At 36.6% G+C, this 19,959-nt stretch overlaps 2 protein-coding genes across 5 annotated transcripts in view; both read right to left on the bottom strand.

The window, feature by feature from the left end:
- LOC108136845 overlaps positions 1 to 914 on the bottom strand; it is a 57,185-nt gene extending 56,271 nt beyond the window's left edge. Inside the window, exons 1-2 of the mRNA XM_017258267.2 lie at positions 512 to 914; positions 14 to 94 (exon numbers count right to left, since the gene is read on the bottom strand). Coding sequence (XP_017113756.2) covers positions 14 to 94; positions 512 to 610 — 180 coding nt within the window. The 5' untranslated portion in view covers positions 611 to 914. The remainder of the gene's footprint in view (positions 1 to 13; positions 95 to 511) is intronic.
- A 1,442-nt stretch (positions 915 to 2,356) lies between these two features.
- LOC108136902 (E3 ubiquitin-protein ligase RNF181 homolog) lies at positions 2,357 to 19,749 on the bottom strand. Of its 4 annotated transcripts, XM_017258361.2 has the most exons (4): positions 19,359 to 19,749; positions 15,408 to 15,425; positions 2,754 to 3,064; positions 2,357 to 2,598 (listed from the first exon to the last, which is right to left on the bottom strand). In XM_017258361.2, the coding sequence occupies exons 3-4, from the start codon at positions 3,060 to 3,062 to the stop codon at positions 2,464 to 2,466; spliced, it is 444 nt and encodes a 147-aa protein (XP_017113850.1). In that variant the 5' UTR covers positions 3,063 to 3,064; positions 15,408 to 15,425; positions 19,359 to 19,749; the 3' UTR covers positions 2,357 to 2,463. The 4 variants fall into 4 exon arrangements, with proteins under 4 accessions (XP_017113850.1, XP_041565170.1, XP_017113849.1 ...); XM_041709236.1 differs by lacking the exons at positions 15,408 to 15,425; positions 19,359 to 19,749 and adding an exon at positions 11,896 to 12,136; XM_017258360.2 differs by lacking the exons at positions 2,357 to 2,598; positions 2,754 to 3,064 and adding an exon at positions 3,243 to 7,084 and having other exon boundaries at positions 19,359 to 19,446.
- Between the last annotated feature and the right edge of the window lie 210 nt (positions 19,750 to 19,959).

Genomic DNA, 19,959 nt, shown 5'->3' with positions numbered 1-19,959 from the left:
TAATAGCACTTACCTTCTGGCCGTTTTGGATGTTGAGAAGAGCGGAGTTCAATGCATTCAAAGACGCCGGAATTTCGAAGGCATAGCGTTGATTCTAAGGAAAACAAAATTATTGTTAATAGGGATTGAAATCGAAAAATTTTGTTCTATGGAAAAATAGATTTTCTTACAGCTTTAAGTAATAAAAAAACAGAAGTAGAATTATCAGTCAGTCTGCTTTCGAAATTGATTACTAGGAATATTTTACAAAAAAAAAATGAATTCATCTGAGTTTAAACAAGTTTAATATATGGACTTCGATCTTCCTTACTAATAAACCAAAAAATATATTTAGGGATGAGGCAATAGATCAATTAATCTATGAAAAATATAAAATCGATTAGTGAGCAACACATAAAGATATTTAAAGAATTTTACTAACAATATCCGCTAGTGGTCGAGTGCGGTGGCTGCGATGATAGATGAAACAACAGGCAGCGCAGTAGGTGCGATTGCATTGCTAGCAGTATACCTTTTTTGACAATCTGTGTAGCGAACAATCGCTCAAAGGCAGTGTGAAGAAGTGGCTGCCCACGCGTAATCCCTTGCTGGTGCGCGTTTGCGTTTCCATGGTGGTCTTCTGGAAGACGTGAGCCTTCAAGACACGACTGTGATTATGCACCGCATCGAAGCAACGGCGGCAATAGAAGGCGTTGCACTGCCTGCACTCCCCGGCGAAAACTGCATTGCAACATTCGCTGCATTTGGTGGACTGGACAATCACTTCGCTGGTCGAATTCAGAGACAGGGATTTGTTCGATGACTCCGTGGCAAAGCGGCGAAAATAACTGAGGCTGCTGGTTTCCCCCAAAACGTGATAGTTGAGTTCGTAGAAGTCGCACACATTGCCGGCAAATTTACTAGCCGGATCCTTGGCCTTGATTATCGGAGAAGCAGGACTTTGGCACACGGCACACTTCAGATTCTGGCGATTTGTCCATAAGCAGTTCTCACAGAGATTATGGCCACATGGTAGCACAAAGGGGCGATGGCTCTCTGATGAAAAAGAAGAAATAATTAGTCAATGGTTATGCCTGCATCTCTTCTGTGTTACACGCTTAAAAACTGAATGTGATTAAAACGAACTAAAAATTAAGTTTTATAAGGGTTCCAATCTAAAAAAGTAATCGTTAATAAAGAGCAACTTTTATCAATTCGAAAAGATTTTTGAAACATTAAACATACAAAAAATGTATTTAATCCTACATTTTCAGTGTAAATACATGTAAATGTGCATCGTCATGCATCGGCAGTTGATGTTTAGAAAAAAATATCAAAGAGAACTGAAAAATTCATAAAGTAATGTGAGATCTCACATAACGGAATAGAGATGCAAACTTATACACTTCTTCTCTTTTATGTCTAGACTATAAGCTGTTCAAACCATTTATGAAAATATTTGTCTACACAAATTGTGAAATATTAAAATACTGACAAGCATTACATAGTTATAGTTTAAAAGAATCTTAATTCGCAGCGAAAATTAGAAAATAATTTTTTTTATTTCGTAGCTAAACTTTTTTTCTGGTCAGTTTCTGTCACGCTTCCAATCTGGCAACACTGTTTACCTTACCTTTTACACACACACTTGCAGTGGAAAAAATCCTGTCCAAGAAGTCTCAAAATGTTTATAAATTAAACGTTAAGAGGCCCCTGACTAACAATTAAATGAAAACACTTACCGCCTCCTTGATGCTTTTTGTATGAGTCGGTATAAGATTTAGTACATTTTGGGCAGCGCAAAAGACTTTGCAAATTCGAAGCCACAAATTTGCGATCAAAATGCTTAACACCGCTGTCGTCGGCAATCATTTTGTTCGAAAGCCAACACAAACCGAGATCAACACTATATTTTTATTGGTTTTATTATTAAATTTTAAGATATTGAGCAGATATAAATGTTTCAAACGCGAAACTTAAAACCCAAGCGCGCCAGCGATTGACATGAGAGAAAGATAGAGATGGAACCTCCTCGATGTCACTATCGATTAACAAAATGTGGATACTATCGAGCTCGATCCGATATTTCCAAGGACAAATCTTGTGGGAACAGTGGGAACAGATAAGAATCTTGAAGGATCTGAAATAAGATTTTAATAACATTTGTTGTTTTTTGTTATTTTATTATTTTGTTGTTATTTTCTTACCCAATTTAACGATAGTCTAAAGTATTTTCCTAGTATTCAAATTTTTTTGGCTCCATTTCGAAAAGTTCTTTTCGACAGTTTTTTAAAACCAGCTGCGCTTAGTAAATACTTATGGGTGCGCATACTTACTTTCAGTAAATACCTAGATTACCTTTAACCCAATAAAAGTATTTAACTTCCAAAACGCATTTATTCCATCACATACTACAAATTTTACCCAATGCCGTCTTACAAAACTGTTTTTTTTTTTTACCATGGCTTCAATTAAAACGACGAATTATCCAAACATGGAATTCAGAATGGTGTTTTCGCGCTCCCTTCGGTTAGCTTCGTCTTGTTTAAACCTTCGCAGCTCTTCGTACACCGGATCATCTGTTTCTAATTCAAAGCGACAAAGGGGACAGGAATTGGCCTGCGAATTAAAAAATAAATATCAAGGTTTAAAAGCACTGCCAAATCTAGTAGGTTTGATCAAAAAATACTGTATTTATAATACAATAAAATTTTTTTTTAAATAAGATAATTTTTTATTTTTCCTATTTGATTTCTGAGAATCCTTTGACTTACCTTCTTGAGCCAGAGCAGGATGCACTCCTCGTGGAACTCGTGTTTGCAGGGCAGAATCTTGTATTTTTCGCCGGCTTGAGCTGGCTCCTTGCAAACGGAGCACTCCAACTCACCGCCTACTTCCGATTCGAGGACTTCGTGGACCGGAAGCTCTGCAATCGCTCGCTTGGAGGCCTCCGGCACCTCGATTTCCATATCGATGCCGTTCATTATTGCCAACACCTGGAGGCGTCGGAAATTCCTGTCAAAATCATTCGCTCCTTCCGGTCCAGTGGGTTCGTGGCCCAGTTCCTCGAAATAGTCCGACATGGCTGCAATTTTCGTAGCACAGAATAGTAGTTGATAGCTTGAATGTAATGGCCCCAGATTCTAGATCTTATTAACTATTCCTCGCTTCCTTATGTTTCTAACGATCAAAACCAAATCGCTAGTACTTACACTCACTTTCCCAAAAGATATTGAGTAGATCTTAGAACCACACCCGGATTATTAGGAGCCAAATGTGATTTTATTTCAAATTCGATTTCTCGTATACAATTGATAACAGTCAATCTGAGCTAAGACTCCAATCGATTAAGTTTATTAAACCAACATTATGGCTAAATATCTAAGATGTCTTTGCATTTAAAACGCTAGCAAGTAATGTGTTTGTTCTTTTATTTAGGACTAAAATTACTTCTTTTAGTAGCAGCAATGCATATTAAAAGGTCTAAAATTACAGGCATTCTCTGGCTTCATTTTTTAAGTGAGCTTAATCGATGATTTCACCTAGTCGCTTGTTTACTTTACTAATTTTTAAAGAATGCTGTACCAATTTCAAGCGAAAAATGTATTTTTTGATCTTCATAAAGATGAAAATTTGTAAAATAGTCGTTATATTTTTATTACTTAAAAATTTGAATTATTAATCGGAAACGTCAAAAATATGAAAGAATATTTGACTATGTTTTGAATGATTTAACGTAATATAGAATGTAAACCCAAATTTATGGGAATGCGTTTTAAAAACAATACAATAGAAAAACTTATAAAATAGGTCGACACTTTTAAAATAATTAAATGTTTTCCCCAATTCTAATTCCAAAATCACACGATGTCTAAATCCCAATACCAACTTACAGAATCGCCAATAACAACACAAACATGAATTCCTTTTTCGTTTCTTTTTTTTTGTGATTTTTTTTACTTTATGATTTTTAATATTATTCATTGTTTAAAAGTAATTGCTTTACGATTTTAATTCATTGTAGTTACAAAATTTTGAATTTTAATTTCTACTCTCCTATTTTTTCTCATTATCTTCCTCTGGCCTTACTTAAAGTTTACATCTTTTTGCGATCTTATCAAAAACTCATACAGTAGATATTCAGAGTAGAGTGGTAAATTATAAGGTAAAATATAAAATAAGAGTAAAACAAAAACAAAACTTAGGCGCTAGGCCTTACAAATTATTTGTTTAAATTGCTAGAGAATAAATTAGAGGCGCCTAGCGGAGTAGCGATTGGTAAATGATATATAGAGGCAGGACTACATCAGGATCTACTGATTTCAGTGGCCTAATTTAAAACAAGAACTACATATATTTATATATGTGTGTGGTGTATATACAGCTACTTAAATACGAACGAAACGAAAACGAATAAGTACACAATTCTTCAATTACTTTAGCTACTTTAGCGGGCGAGGAAAAAAAGGGGGCGGTTAAGGAACAGGTGGTGGGGCACATGGAGTAATTACAATGCGCATAGAATTTATATAATAGGTAAGGCATATATAAAAACAAAAGCGGCAGGTCGATTTCTCAGGTTGAATAAATAAATACATTTGAAAACCCAACTTTAAACAGATTTTAAAAATGTTTAAGTTCTTCAGAAACAAAGTTTATACTGAAGTTTTTTAAAATAAAACCGCTTAGAATCAAACAAATATAATTTTTCACACCTAATCTTTGCCAACCAAAATCGACCCCTCCTATTAAACATATATATGTGTGTATAGATAGTTTATCTATATAGTAAACGATCGGCTCGCGTTAAGATCTATCACTAGCATATACAGTTAGTTCTAGTCTAGTGCTAAAAGCAGCAAACGGCAATGGCTCTCCAGTTGGGGAATACAAATGCCGAACCCTCTGGCCTTACGTATCATCAGACTGGCTTGGTTTTTATAAGGGATGGTGCTATGTGGTGGTGTTTGGGATGCTCTTGTGATGGGTTGAGTTGGCTGTGATCCATGCTCCATGGCTGATCACTAGTCCGTGATGGAGATCTGCGCATAGCCCACCAGCGAACGTTCGTCGGGCACTTCGCCTGGCTGCACGCCGGAACTCAATTGGAAAGTAATCGTTTTCATCGTGGCACTGGCAGCTATCAGTTTGTCCAGATGCTGGGCCATCGGCTGGGTGTCCAGGGCATCAACGAGACCGGCATCCACTAGTTCCGTAGCTATACCCTCGGCTGTGTCCTTTCCCACCACGAACTCGAAGCGAATGTCGTGGAGTTCGCGTCGCAAGTTGCGCATGCGCAGAACTAGATTGACGGGAGGCGCCTCGCCGGCGGATTCGCTGGGTAGTTGTAGTTGAGCTAGGCCAGCTGTAACTTCTTGGGCGGCAGCTGTGCCAGCTGGAGCTCCAGGTGTCACTGTGGCTGAGGAAACACTATGTGTTATTTCAGGCGACGGTTCTTCCCTGTCGCTGTCCGAGGAGTCGGCTCTCTCCAATCGATTCATTGGTCTATCCTCGGAATCGGAGTCCGATGAGGGGTGCTTTCTACCACCACCAGATCCCGAACCGGAGACGGATCCACCATTGTCCTCCTCTTCGCTCGACCACACCCATTCTCCCGTCACCGTGCGATGCAGACGGCCCGAAGCTCCAGGCTGCCGTTTTGCCGCCTTGTGAACCCTGGTCTCCATACTGGGTCCTGATTGCAGCAACGTCTGGGTGAGATACTTGCGATCCTTGGCCTTTTTGAAGAAGGCATGCTTCAGTAGCTCACTAGCCGTGGGCCGTTTCGATGGCTCCTTCTGCAAACACTCGACGATCATCTTACGGAATGTCTTGCCGTAGGCCTTATACTGATCCTTATCATCCGCACCGGTGTCCAAAGTGGGCGGATCGTTTTGCAGTGTCAGCATTAGCACCTTCATGGGCGGGTATTTGTGATAGGGCGCCGTGCCCGTGGCCATTTCGATCGCTGTTATCCCAAATGACCAAATGTCCGCCTTGAAATCGTAGCCATGATCTTGCTCCATCACCTCGGGAGCCATCCAACAGGGCGTGCCCACAAAGGTGTGGCGAACTTTCTGCCTAGACAGGTCCCTGCCAGTGGCCAGCCAAGCACTGACACCAAAATCAGCTATTTGGATGGTGCCATCGTCACCTATCAGGATATTTCCCGCCTTGATATCTCGGTGAATTTGCCCATTGGAGTGAAAGTACTCCAATCCTTTGAGGACTTCCTTGAGTACCGTGGCTATAGTGGCTTCGTCGAAGACCCCCTGCTTGCAATTGGACGTTCTCATCTTGTGCTTGATAATGTCCAACAGTGAACCACCTTCCAGGAGTCTCAGGACCAACCATAGCTCTTCCCTTACCACAAACGAGGTGTGATAGGTCACCACGTTCTCATGAAAGCAAGAGGACATGGCCTGAATCTCCTTGAGCAGCTCATCCATCGACGTATTCCACTTCTCCAGGTTGATGCGCTTAATGGCACACTTCTCGTTCCTTGGAATACAATACGCGCCATGGACAACGGCTGTGGCACCCACACCAATCACATCTCTCAGCTCGTAATCATCCTTGGAGTTGGGCCATGGCTGCTTCTCTGGCGGAGCCGCAGCTCCTGGTAAAGTTGCTGCTCCAGCCACATTGTTGCTGGACAGATTGGCGGGTATGGAGGTCATGCTCCTGCTTCCAGTTCCGTTTCCGGCGGCGGTTGTGTGTGGCGGCGGAGTTCCTGGACGTCGTCGGTTGTTTATAGCCGGCTGACTTTGCGATCTCGGGGTAGTTCGCGGACGTGGTTGCTTGGATATTGGTAGGGCTTTCTGGGGCTCCTCCTTTTTTATCGGATGAAACTCCTCGTCCTGCTGGCGGTAAACAGATGGATACTCCTTGTCGGTTTCCCTCTGTTGTTCCTGCTCTTTTTGCTGCACTTTATAGCTGCCCGAGTTGGAACTCTCTCTGGGTTCTTCTGACTGTTTCTTTTTGGGATTCTGATGGTGCTCTTCCTTCTTGGCAAAGCAACCGAAGATTCCTGTATCCTTCGGATCTCTTTCGGGGGATTCTTTGCCTTGGTTGTGGTTGTTGTTGTTGGCGATGTGTGCCACCTCTGCAAGTGGAGAAAAATCAGAATGGGGTAAAGTAGGGGCCTTGCCTTGGTTTATCTTTAAGAAAGCAACTGAACTACGGGAAAGGTGATCAACGAGCAATCCAAGGGAGATTCAAGGGGTTTCACAGGGATATCTTCTTTTGAAAATCATGAAGAAACAGAGGAAAGTATATGCAATATCAAGTGTGGAAAAGGATTGAATATGTATCCAAATGCCTATTACAAACTAAAACAAATGAGTCAAACCAATTTACTTAGTTTTTGTTATTACATTTAGCGCCTCATTAAGAGGCAAACAAGTGACACTTTTTCTGAGAATATGAGATTCTAGCTCAAATTTAAAAAAAAAAAACATTTTCCTGATAAAATTGGGTCATATCTAGAAGGAATAATTTTCAAAAATACCCATAAACCTAAAAACAGATTACTTTATTGTTGTCGGGGAATTTACCCCGACACGTTTTGGCATAAAAACAATAACAGTTTAACGCTCGACACATGCCGTACTCAGAATATTATTCACTCACAGCAGCTTTATGCTAAATTGTTCCACGTTTTTGCTGATAAGTTTTTGTTTTCCGAATATAATCTGAGGAGGGTCTACACGTTATTTCAGCCACCACTGTCTAGCGATCGTTCAACTTTTGCTGCCCTCGTCTGTATAAGTGGAATCTGCTGTCTTTTACGCTCACTCCATTCAGCAAAAAAAAAATCAATCGCATGGAATGAATGGAAAAGAGAAAAAGAAAGAAACGAGTGTGCGAGCGGGACCAATGACCGCATTGAGCTATTTATAGCAACAAAAAACAACAACAAAAATAAGAGAGAAACAAGAAAGATAATGTGTGTAGAAAAGTAATTAATTTTTCAGCTATGTTTACAATTCCTGACTTTACTTTATTCTCCCCCCTTTCAAGATTACATCAAAAAAATTCCGAAAAGTTTGCGGTTAAAAACGGTAAAAGAATAACCGCAATATGATAACTGACGGGAGCGATAAAGAAAAAAGTGATTCCAGTCATTGGACGTGTCATGTGCCACTTAATTATACCAACTAACTTTTTGGGCCAACAAAAAGTTGGCGAATTTCGCAATTTAACACTCAGACCGAGTCAAGTCAAAAAAATAATACCGCGACAGGAAAACAAAAACTAAATGTTTACACAACAAACAAAATGCGAAGCGAGAGAGAGAGACAGGAAATGTTAAAACACTTGGCAACAAAAAGAGAAATACAGAAAGCTAATTTAAGCAGAATACACTTTTTTAAAATGCGCTAAAGAAAGCTAATTTAAAAAAATCAAACACAAATATTTTTTATTCGAACAGAAGAAAATTTTATGGTAAGAACATTTAATATTTGGAGATTCTTCAAAAGTTTTAATACTTAAAATTGTGAAAAACATTTGTTTAAAGAAAAACTTTGAAATGAAAATGAAAAACACACATTTTTAATGTACTTTTAATAAAATGAAAATTATGCTTTACAAAATACAAAAAATAGAAAAACCTATCTAGGCCAGTTCTTGCAGACAAATTTTATAACAAGTCGATATCAAGAGAGGCGGGGAAAAGAAAGTGAAATAGAACAATCATGTGCAACTGATAAGCATTGTCACACGACTTCACACACATGCACACACACGGACACAGTAGTTCAATAAATTTTCATTTGAGCTTTATTGATTTCTCGCCAAAGAAATCAAAACAGTTTACGCAAAATGCTGAAGAATTAATTACACAATTTATGTTGCTGCTCCTTCTTCTTCTTTCTGATCCACGCACGCGAGCCTCCTTGTTGTTGAGGTTACTTTTTCCCGATTCGCTGAGCTTAGTTTCTATGCCGATTCTCTCGATCTCTCTGCGAAGCGATCGCTTCAAAAGCCGCGCAACAAATGAGCACACAAAAGCAAACCCAAAAGCAGCACAGTCGACGGCGTAACAAGTGCGCCAACGGCTAATGGCAAAAACAACATCAAAAAAAGAACAAACAATAAAGAACGCTTTGGACGACTATTGGATACTCTCTAACTATATTTTTATTTAGAGGAATTTTTAAATAATATCTTAGTAAACAAATTTGTATTTGTTTTTGAATATTAAAAAAGTAATCGTATTTAATTTAAATTCCTAGAGTTTTATGTTTAGCTAAACAACCATGTTAAAAAACAAAAAACACATAGAAGCTTTTTTGATCATAATAACTTGATCATTGCAAGTCAATTCCCTCGCTTTCATATGCACTTGCGCGAACACAATATACCCTTTGATTTTACGCTTAAAGAAGCTAGAAAAATACAAAAATAAATGTATTGAGCAAATATCAACAGCGAAAAAGGGGGGAATGGGGTGGTGGCGATGTTGGGGCGCCGGTCGACTGTTGCACGATGAAGAAAGTCAGAGCGAGAAAGGGTTAGAGCGGCTAGGCTAACCAGCTGCACAGTGGGTGCTATAGGAAAATTTAACTATCAAAATTTTAATAATTAAAAGTATTAAAAATGTTGAAATGTTTCTTAACACAAATTTACTGTTAAATCCAAAACAAAATGTATTTCCTTACTGCCCAATTATAATCTGCACTAACATTGTTAATTCTGTTTCATTGCCAGCTTGAGCAACATTTGTAAACCTTTCCTTTCGTTTGCCCCCATGAATGTATACATTTCCCCTCCGCTTTGTGTACTCGGAATTTATCAGCTCTGACGCGCACGATAAGTTAAAGAACGGTTCCAGCGGCAATAATAACAACAACCGAAAACAATTAGCAACAATAAAGACACAAAGTCCCAAAAAGTAGAGCATAGATACAACAGGCGTATGTATTTTCCATACCGCACCCAGAAACAAAAGTGGAATCCAGTATCTCAGTCTCTCTCTTTTTTTCGTTTCGTTATCTCAGTGGGTAAGATAACTGGGTTAATATAATGGAAAAAGGGGGTTCATTTGTGGGGGGAAGCCATCGTACAGTCATCATGGAAAATTCGTAGATTGCATCAACAAAAGTCCATCTATAAAACGCAGTCAGACATATAGATACAAATGTATCTTTGTATCTATGGGTTATGGGATCGGCATAGCGCGAAATTCTTTTCTGCTATGCATAAAAATGCGCCATCGTCGAAGACCGAAGACTTATAAAAATAAGATGTTCGTACACACACAATACTAATTTTTGCGTGGTCTGTTTATTTTTAGAACGTCTTCGTCTCGTTTGCTATTTGCATATAATTTCCAATGCAGTTCGTCCGAGGCAAAGTGTCTCGGCGGACGGAAAACCGGGAGATTTTGGGGCAGGGAAAAGCAATAGGTGATCGTCATCACCGCAGTGTCTATAAATCTTTATAAAGAACTAACTCGAAGTTAATATCCAAATATTCAGGTAAAAAATATTTTCCTCTGCAGAACTCTTAAGTTAAAAAAAACATTTTTTATCTTTGAAGTCAATTAAGAAAACCTTTCAACAACCCCCATTAACCCTGGTATACGAATTCACCTATATATCTTATTCGTTAACACATGTTTCGAGTATTGCACTCTGCGATTACAAATATGCGACAGCCTTAATATAGTCGAGACAAATAAATTTTAAAAATACTTGTGTGTATTTATAAAACATCGCTGTTGAAATTAATTTAACGATATAATTTTATATTGACACATAAACGAGTTTCTTGAACTTTAGATTGCAATTGTAATACCGTTTCGAATTGCTTGTCAAAACAGTTCGCACTGCAATCGGGCGCTAAGGATGAAATACTCATCGCAAATGACTCTATACTATACTATACAATACTACATATATACTCAATGAATACGGCTATGAGTACTGGGCAGTGCCAAGTGACTGTTTGTTTAGATTAGATCTTTAATTTGGCCGCTGCTAGCGACTTTTCAGCACGTCATGTGAAAGACTGCATTTAGTTGCTGTTGCGATTTCAAGAATATTTTTTCCACTGGCATTGATAAATCTATCAAGCATACTCATTGAGGTTTTTTCGTGTTCTGATCTTTGTTGTATGTACCAAACAATCGATCAACGAGTTTTGAAAATATTTTAAATAAATTTCAAGGGCAAGTATAGTTGATTTACGATTTATGTTTAGCTCAGCATATTTAAGTTGACTCAATAGCTATATAGAAGTTCAATTGGAAAATTTTTAAATCTTTTTAAAGGTTTGCATATGCGATTTTGGAATTTATTTTAATTGAGTTGAAAAGTATTAAAGTGAAATTATTTGTGTAAAAAGAAACAAATAAAACTATACGGTCTTTTATTTGTAATTTATTTAATTACTTTTTATTTATAAACCCCAAAGCGTTTTTGCTTTTGAAAGTCATTTAAATTTAAATCTAGTCACCACCAAGTAAAATATAAATCACTTTTTGACTTGTTTATAAGCTTTATGTGGCAGTTATTTTTTAATTTAATTACCCTGAACCCGACTAGAAATAAATCACAAGCCGAGAATGGGAATTTCCCTGTCCCGAAGACAGTTTCTCAATTAAAGTTGGTAAGCTAAAACAGACACACGAGTACAAGTCCGGATTTAAAATTCACCCTCCTATCTATCAAGCAGGTATCATTTATTTCGCTATTTGCATTAGGCTATATGCATGCATTATTTTTGGATTATAACATGACAAATGCGGGGCATATGAGAAATAACATTTGGCGATAACATAAAATTCAAATTAGTTTGGTAACCCAATGGGGAAATGCGCTTGTGATTTTGTTGAAAAGTAGAGTGTTGTGAATTTTGAGGCACAGAAGTCGTAAAAGTGATTTATAATATTCTTAAATTTCAACCCACTTTGCTTGAGGCACACTAAATTTAGTAACTGCATTTTAACTGGTTGTCACTCTCCACAAGTTGGTATTTTTCTGTTTAATAGTTTTTGGGTTGAGATGTTGCTATAGATTCCTTCACACGCGACACTTGAGATTGAACTGAGTTGAGCTATCAACGAAACTTGATTGGATTTCGATCCGATTGCAGTTCTAAATCGCATTGCTCGCGATCGCTGAATGGGACGCTCCTCCAGCGCGAAAATCACAAATTCGACTGAACTTCACAAATCGTTGTAATCAAACATTTAAAATGAACCTTATTTTTCGTTTAGCAATAAACAACAATAAAAATTAAATGAGCTCTACAAATGGCGGAACACGACGAAAGGCAGCAGCAGCGAAGCAATAACAACGATACTATAGAAACGCCGTCGCTGATCGACGAAATAAATGAACAAAAAGTGCGAAATTTTGCCGCCTCCATCAACTCGTCGGCGTTAGTTAGTAGAAGTTAGTAGTTCAGTATCCGCCTCTATAGCTATATATGTATCTGTGTCAATAGGTGTAGCTCTATGTCAAATGATTTTAGCTCGGATTCACCGGGCTTTATTGCCAAAGCCCAGCTGGTAAGTAATGTGCATGAGTGATTGCCACTGGTTTCAACTTAAAATACTTTTGGGGATTTTCGTTTTTAGCACCACCGTACCCGGGTTATTTTCTTTACAAAAAAGACATGCGCAAGTTTGATGTTATTATTATTTTAGCAATTTGCAAACGACTTATAGAAAGTGTATTTTTAAATTCTTGTTTATAGTCAAACTGCTGTTCTTTTTCCCATTTTTTCGGGTTTTTATTATTTTTAACAAGGGAATTTGTTGTATCCAAGCCAACAAAAGTTGAAAATCAAAATGTGTGAAATTTGTCAGGCTGTGCAAATCGTAAATGTATATATATCTGTACGGTGGCTTACTGTTTATGCGCACCGGCAATACAAGTCAAGTGATCGAACGCCCTCAAAAAAAGTTTTGACACTCTAGGAGCGCAAAAAAAGATGCCGAAGACCTGAGAATTAATTAGCGCCCAATGTTAAATGACACGTGTGTGGGCGGGACAAAGGTTGATCGTTCCTGAACCTCATATAGTTCAGTATATGTACGAACACACAACTTTGACAAGGCGTTGGTCAATAGCTTTTGTGAAATTTTCGCTTGCGTGACGTCGGTGACATCAAAATGCGGGAAAACTCATGAATGACCACAAGTTGGGGCCAGCTACAATGAATGAATGAACCAAAACGAACCTATTTCGTAAAGTAAAAACTACAGTGGATATATATACTTAGACTATAGAGCTTAAATGAAATTTATGGGATACCGACTTATAAATTTATATAGCTTTCCTAAACACTTATTATAATTTCTAAATCGTATGTCTAGGTATTCATGGATTTAAAAGATATTTAAAGATATTGTGTTTCTCTTGATTTCAAAAACACAATGTTCAATTTTAATTTAAGACCACCTTTTGAATTCATTTTCTTTTAAACATATGTGCCGACTACTAATTGACGTGGTATTCGTGAAACTTTATACATTTGTATAAACAAATGTATATAATATATATGTATTTCTTAAAAAAATTGCCATGTGCCATCTTCCATCAGCTAAATCAATGCTCACATGTTTAGTTCAATTTGCTGCTCAACATCTCATGTGATCTGCTCTCTCGGTCAATTTCTCAAGGCAAGGACGTTTGGGACTTTTGCACTCGCTAAGTTTTTTGCACCAAAAATATCAAAACATATCAGAAAATAAATCAAAATTCTTGGTCGCAAAATGTTTTGCCCAGTTCAAGGATATTTTGGTTCAATGAGTTAAAAAAAGCTGTGCAAATTGCAGGAAGTAAACGTTTAGGGTATGACAAAATTTATAATGGCACATAATTATACAAAACTAAAGAGAATGAACTGAATTAATGGCCGTTTCTTATTAAAAACAAAAAAACATGTTTTGATGACTTGATTGTGTAATTTTAGCAACAGAGATATGAATTAAAAATTAAAAAAAATATATTCTTTTTCGTTGTTTGGTAATTTTTAAAATAACTTTTTGTATTTTACCTTAAACTTAAATATAAATAAATGTTGATCCAAATATATTGCAAGTCGCCGTTAAATCGCAGTTTTTAGGACAAATATAAGTATATAGCCGGACATAAAATGAATTTTTAATACAGTACCGGTTAACCTTGCCACAAGACACACAAGCGAGAGATTTAATGTTGTCCCCTCAATATGCAAACAAAAAAAAAAAGAAAGAAATCGTTAAGCCGAGACGGTGAGATGACAATGCCTAAAAATAGCAATCGCAATTGAAATGTCGTTCCATATTAAGCCGGAGCCCAGTTATATTTTCATTCTTTCTCTTGTCATTGTGGCTAAATTTAAATCGCGGAACGCCACATTGAGTGGGTAGGAAACGTTGCACAGATCGCACTGTTTGCTAAGTTGGGGGAAACACTGTCGATCCCTCAGTGCAGAAATCGTAAATTACAGGCGTACCACAGAACGACGCAAGTTCAAAGTCAAAATAGCAATTGGACAAAAGGCAGAGAAACAAGTCGGACTGTCAGTCAGTTCAGCATCATGATCATCATGTTGCCGTTAATCGTACAAGATCATTATGTCAATTTGTTGTTGTTTTTCCGCTCGACCGAGCATGCAAACAAATTAAGACTGGGGGCGCCGTGCCCCGACTAGCGAAATTTAATTAGCATTGCCTCACTGTACATGTCTTTACTGCACTACAAATAAAATTACAAAAAAGAAAAAGCAGTACTTTCAAAGCTTAAAAGTTAAATAAAAAATCTACAAGTTATTAAAGCAAGAGTATTTTATCGGTTTTATACATACTTTGAAAAGTTATCAGACGTTGTGAATTTCTTAATTTAAGATGGTTTATTTGAACAAAATGAACTTAAATCAATATTTTCATGAAGATAAACGCACATTAAATTAAATTGTACTGGTATTTTTCCCTTAGTGTCACTTTTTGTGAGTCCAACGCTTTCGAATGCCCTCCCACACATTTCCGCGTGCTAGCAGTGAGGCAAATTGAGCGATTAGCGACGAGCAGAACGTGAGCCAGCGAATAGATTCCCCTCCCCCTCAATAGACCCACTGTACCATCTACCTATTTCAATTTAATTTCGATTTTAGATCACCATTTAGATTTGAGGTTCGTCAAATGCAATTCGGTTTAATGCGTTTCGTCTGCCCCACGAGCAACTCTTCTATAAAAGCGTGCTTTCCTAATGACTTAATTATAATTTCCCAATCCCGATGACTAATAGTTGTAAAAATAAAATTTTGCTATCAGCAAAAACTAATTATTTGTCAAAAAAATACTAACATTTATATCAGCTTATCCTTATGCACATGTATGCTTATTAAATTCATTAAAAGGTGATGAAGCCAGTTATGCTTGCAGTTCTAGACCAAATCTACGGATCTATTAGTTTTAAGCCATTACTTACCAAATCGCCTTTCAAAATCTGTAAAAATAAATAAAATATAACGGTTTAGAAAACTGTCAGTGTAGATAACATTTAAATGAATGGTCATAATAAATTTCTGATTATAATAAATTTAAATAAAAATCTCTATCAACATTCACCATGTAAAGAGATCGGCAAAGCGAACCGAAAAATATATTAATATTTAAGAACGGCGAATAAATAATAAATAATTAGAGCACATAAATTTTGATTTGTAAATGTGCAAATAATTTATTATACGTTTTCCCTGACACTTTTCGTTGGTGGGGCGTGGAAGCAACTAAAAATAAATGAGTCTCGAATGTGGCCACAAAACTTATCTTCATGCCAATAAATTTAAACTTATCCCGCATGCAAATAAATTATGAGGAGCCGATGGCCACCAGCGCAGCATCGAGATGCCACCAATTTCTGTGCCAAACGTGGTCATAATACTGAAGCGATAAAGGGGGGATTTTTTTCTAGCAGGAGGGGCGTATGTGTAGCACCTGTTGCAGCCAATTAGGCGAATGGCGTTCAAAAATAATAAAATGGGAAATTATATCGGGAAATATTGTATTAGGCTGCCGCTACAAAAAAAAACAAAAACAATGGGATTGCCGCCAAAATATATAGTAATTGGCTGCGCAATTTATTTGTCTTAGACTTTTTGTTTTTCTAAGAATTTATTTTATATGGTCTAGGCTCTGAATAAGTGTGCTAAAATGATTTTTATTGACGTCTTTGTCAGATATTGGTGACGTCTTTATAAAAAAAAATATTGATGTGCCATAAGGCTGGTTGTTTACAATTAGATCTGTGTTATTCAAAATACTAATTTTTATAGAGATCAGCCATAAAAGTGAATGTTAATATATTTACCAAAGTTTTAAAATTATATATGTTTTTAATAATTAATTTTAAATTTTAAAAAAATGCATCGTAGCGTATAGTTTCTCAGAAATGAAATTATTGGAATTTTGAAAAATATTAAAATAATAAAATAAAAATCATTAATAAAAAGCGGAGAGCTAAATTGTTTATAGACTAAGATATTGCTTGTGAAGAGACAAAACAGCTGCAGTCTTTAATAACTTGTCATAAATTATAAACAAAGGTTATGCTGCGTATTTAAAACCCACAATAACAATAACGAACAAAAAATGACAAACAAAAATAAACAAAAACAGACGGCACGTGCTGTAAAACCCATTAAAAACATTTTCCGGCCGCATAAAACAAGAATAAATAGAAAATTTGAAAACGTATTAAATACCAAATCTTTGTGGACAACAAAATGACATGCAAGACAAACGAATTGCGCTTAAATTTATGACAGATGCCAAGCTCCAAACAGTCCTTTGGTTAGTGCAAAAAGTTGTTTTACTAACAATTGTATTTATAATAAATCAACCTTGACTCATAGTTCTATATATATAAATTTACTTAAATGTTTTGATATACATTATCGGTTTTTATTGTGAGGCACTACATGATTGCAATTGGATGAATCTAATCGATTCGATTGCTTGCACACAAATCTACACAATCATTTGTACATATATAACCACTTTAACTAATCGTACTTCAAGTATGACTATTTTTAGGAGTAGTTTTCACAGCTTGACCTTAAAAAGGGTCTTGCCTGAAATGTCCGGCCAATGTGCTGTTCACAAACCAAAAACATATTATAAAACAATATTACAAAAATTAACTTATATATGTACATATGTGGAATAGCTAAGTTTTTCTGGAAGTAAAAAATAATTCTAACTTTAATAAATGTTGTTGAATTGCGATTTAATTTATTCCGAGTGTACATACATAAATTGTACAATTGGTGCAAGTGTGAGTCGAGTGAAAGACATTTAGAAAGGGCGACAATTGCACGTGGTTCGCACGATGTCACATGGGCAATGGGCAATAGAAAACTTATCTAAGCAATCATCGATGATGGGACATCGTATGACACACCGAGCATAAATTGCTGACAAGGGATGCAACTAATTAGAAACGCAAATTGGCAATTGCCACTTCAGCAGGCAACAGGTGTAAACAGCACGATTATGGCATTGTGTTTCTGCGCCTTAAGCCCAGTTGATAAATCGAATTAGCAGCGGTTTCCAAATCCCATTATTATCGGTTTTAAACGGATTTTTATTTGCTCCAGCCACGCGACTCAGGCATGCGGCTAACATGTGAAATTCTTCAGCTTTTAGACAAAAGGTATTTTGGCCAGTGGGCAGAAGTTCAATTTCAAAACCCATCTACTTTCAGTACAAAATTAACATACTTGCTGACTATTACAAGTTGTTTTGACTGATACAGTCATAATCAATGTAAATTAGAAATTAAGGACTTTTAAATAAAGACTGACAGACAGTTAGAGTCGTTAAGTGTTTATTAATGTGACTATTTGTTCTTAAAGTCCGATTAGCGAATTTCACAATAATATTTTCCAGTATTCATTGTTCTAGAGTTTGTTTTCGTTAGCATGTGCAATCATCGTCTGACAATTAACGTATTGACGCAAAGAGTTAAAGATATTTGCATATATTACAAAGCATTTAATGTATTGTGCGCTAATTAAATCGATATTTTTTTCCAACTGTTATGTTATACACAAATAAAAGTTGCTTACATCTTGATTTCAACATTTATTTTTTTTTAATTGCATTTCATCATTTAGGACAAATTTTCTTAGATTAATACAAACGGTTTCAGTTCTTTGTTAAAAAGTTTATTAGGCAACATTATTTTAAATGACAAGAAACAAAAAGCTTTTGATATCAGGTAATTCGAAAAACTAACTAACTAAAAATCAGTTTTTAAAAACATTATGGTCTTTTAAGACCAAACTGAGCTTCCGCATGTGTCCCAAAACGAATTTACCCTATAACTGGAATTATGGTTAGCCTTCAAAATCAGTGTGTGAAATTAACCTCAGTAATGTGTACCGACAAAAACTAGTTGCAATAACAGCCGGCGGCAATAAAAGATGATAACACGCTAAATGAATGCATGTTGCATAATCTTTCGCTATCTGTCCGTCCTTTTCTCTGGATGCAATTGAAAATGCAAATTGCGCGGGAATTTGAAAGAACAGCTGCTGCACCCACAACTACGAAAATTTCCGAGTGAAATGGGAAAGCAAAAAAAATAATCGCCACTAATTGAGGACCCGTCCATTTGAAGTTCGTATCAATTAAGAGAAATGCAAGCAATTCAATCAAGTCCGAGGCGCAGCGTAACAATATTAGTGGACTCGAGTGTATATACAACGCGTGTGTTCCAATTCCTGGCGTACTTACAGCCACGTTCCTAATAATAGAATCATTTAATTTTTTTGTTAAAAAATAATTATATTTTTAATACTTTTATTATATTTTTTCAGAAAATCTTTTTTATTTTGAAAGAAAGGATTTAAAATAAATATATGTTAAGCTGATTTTGAGTTGTGTAATCTAGTATCTTTACAAACATATCACAATGACTGTCCCACTACACATGCAATTTTCTATACATTTTAAAAATGCTATATACAATTATGAATGCTAAAACCAAATTTAAATCATTCTTTATATATGAGAAAATAAACAAATATTTATTTGTAGCACTATTATTTTAACGACTGCTGTACGTGACACGCATAACCTCACACAACCACAAGCATATTTACTGAGTCACCCTCGCCATTGCTCTCTTCTCCATTTCTCTCTCATTCTCTCGCTCTTTGGCACAGATGACAATGACAACAAGCCGGTATTTTCATACACATTTCCGCGACGAATGAAAGCCAAAAAAGCAGGAGGCTTAAAACCAACAAAAACACAGAAATTCACACAAAAAAAAAAAACAAGAATAAGTAGCGGTTGCTAGAACCAGTTACAAAAAAAAAAATCAAAGATATTTGGCTTGGGGGTGGGGTGAAAAGAGAGAGAGACAACCAACCTGTTTTCCTGCTGTAAAATCGATGAAAAACCAATCGCCAAAAAAGCAATTTCACACGGCAACTTATCTTGCACCGATTTCGTATTATTCACTAATTGATTTTCCGATTTTTTCTCCTCCTCTTTCTCCGTGCCACTTTTAATTGTATTTGTTGCGAAAAAATTCCACTGCTCTCTCAGCGTGACGAAACGTTTTTTCGATGTTGTGTTGCTTTTGCTTTTGGCTGCTTTGCTGGCAGTTTACCGATTCACTGGAATATATTCCCAATCCGGACTATCCAAAGATCTTTTGGGTTAAGTTTTGGGCTGATTTCGGTCTCCTTGCGACTGCAATTTACACAAAAAAAGTCAGAAAAGTCAGCAAAGCGAAGCGTTTCGACGGCACGGAATAAAAAAACAATTCAGCTGCCGCACGTTCCGTTCTCGTTTCGTTTTAGTTTCCACATCCCGATGTTCTCAGTTTGTTTACCATCTGTATCTAAAAAGCTTGGTTGTCCGAGCTCTGTTAAACCGATATGCTGTTAAGTGAGGCGCGCGATTTGAATTTGATAGTTGTTATTAGGAATACTTATTGAGCATAATAAGTCCAAACTATATTTGTA

Source organism: Drosophila elegans, unplaced genomic scaffold (genome assembly GCF_018152505.1).
Source record: "Drosophila elegans isolate 14027-0461.03 unplaced genomic scaffold, ASM1815250v1 contig_476, whole genome shotgun sequence".
NCBI lineage: Eukaryota > Metazoa > Arthropoda > Insecta > Diptera > Drosophilidae > Drosophila > Drosophila elegans.
This window is presented reverse-complemented; position numbering and strand designations above follow the sequence as displayed.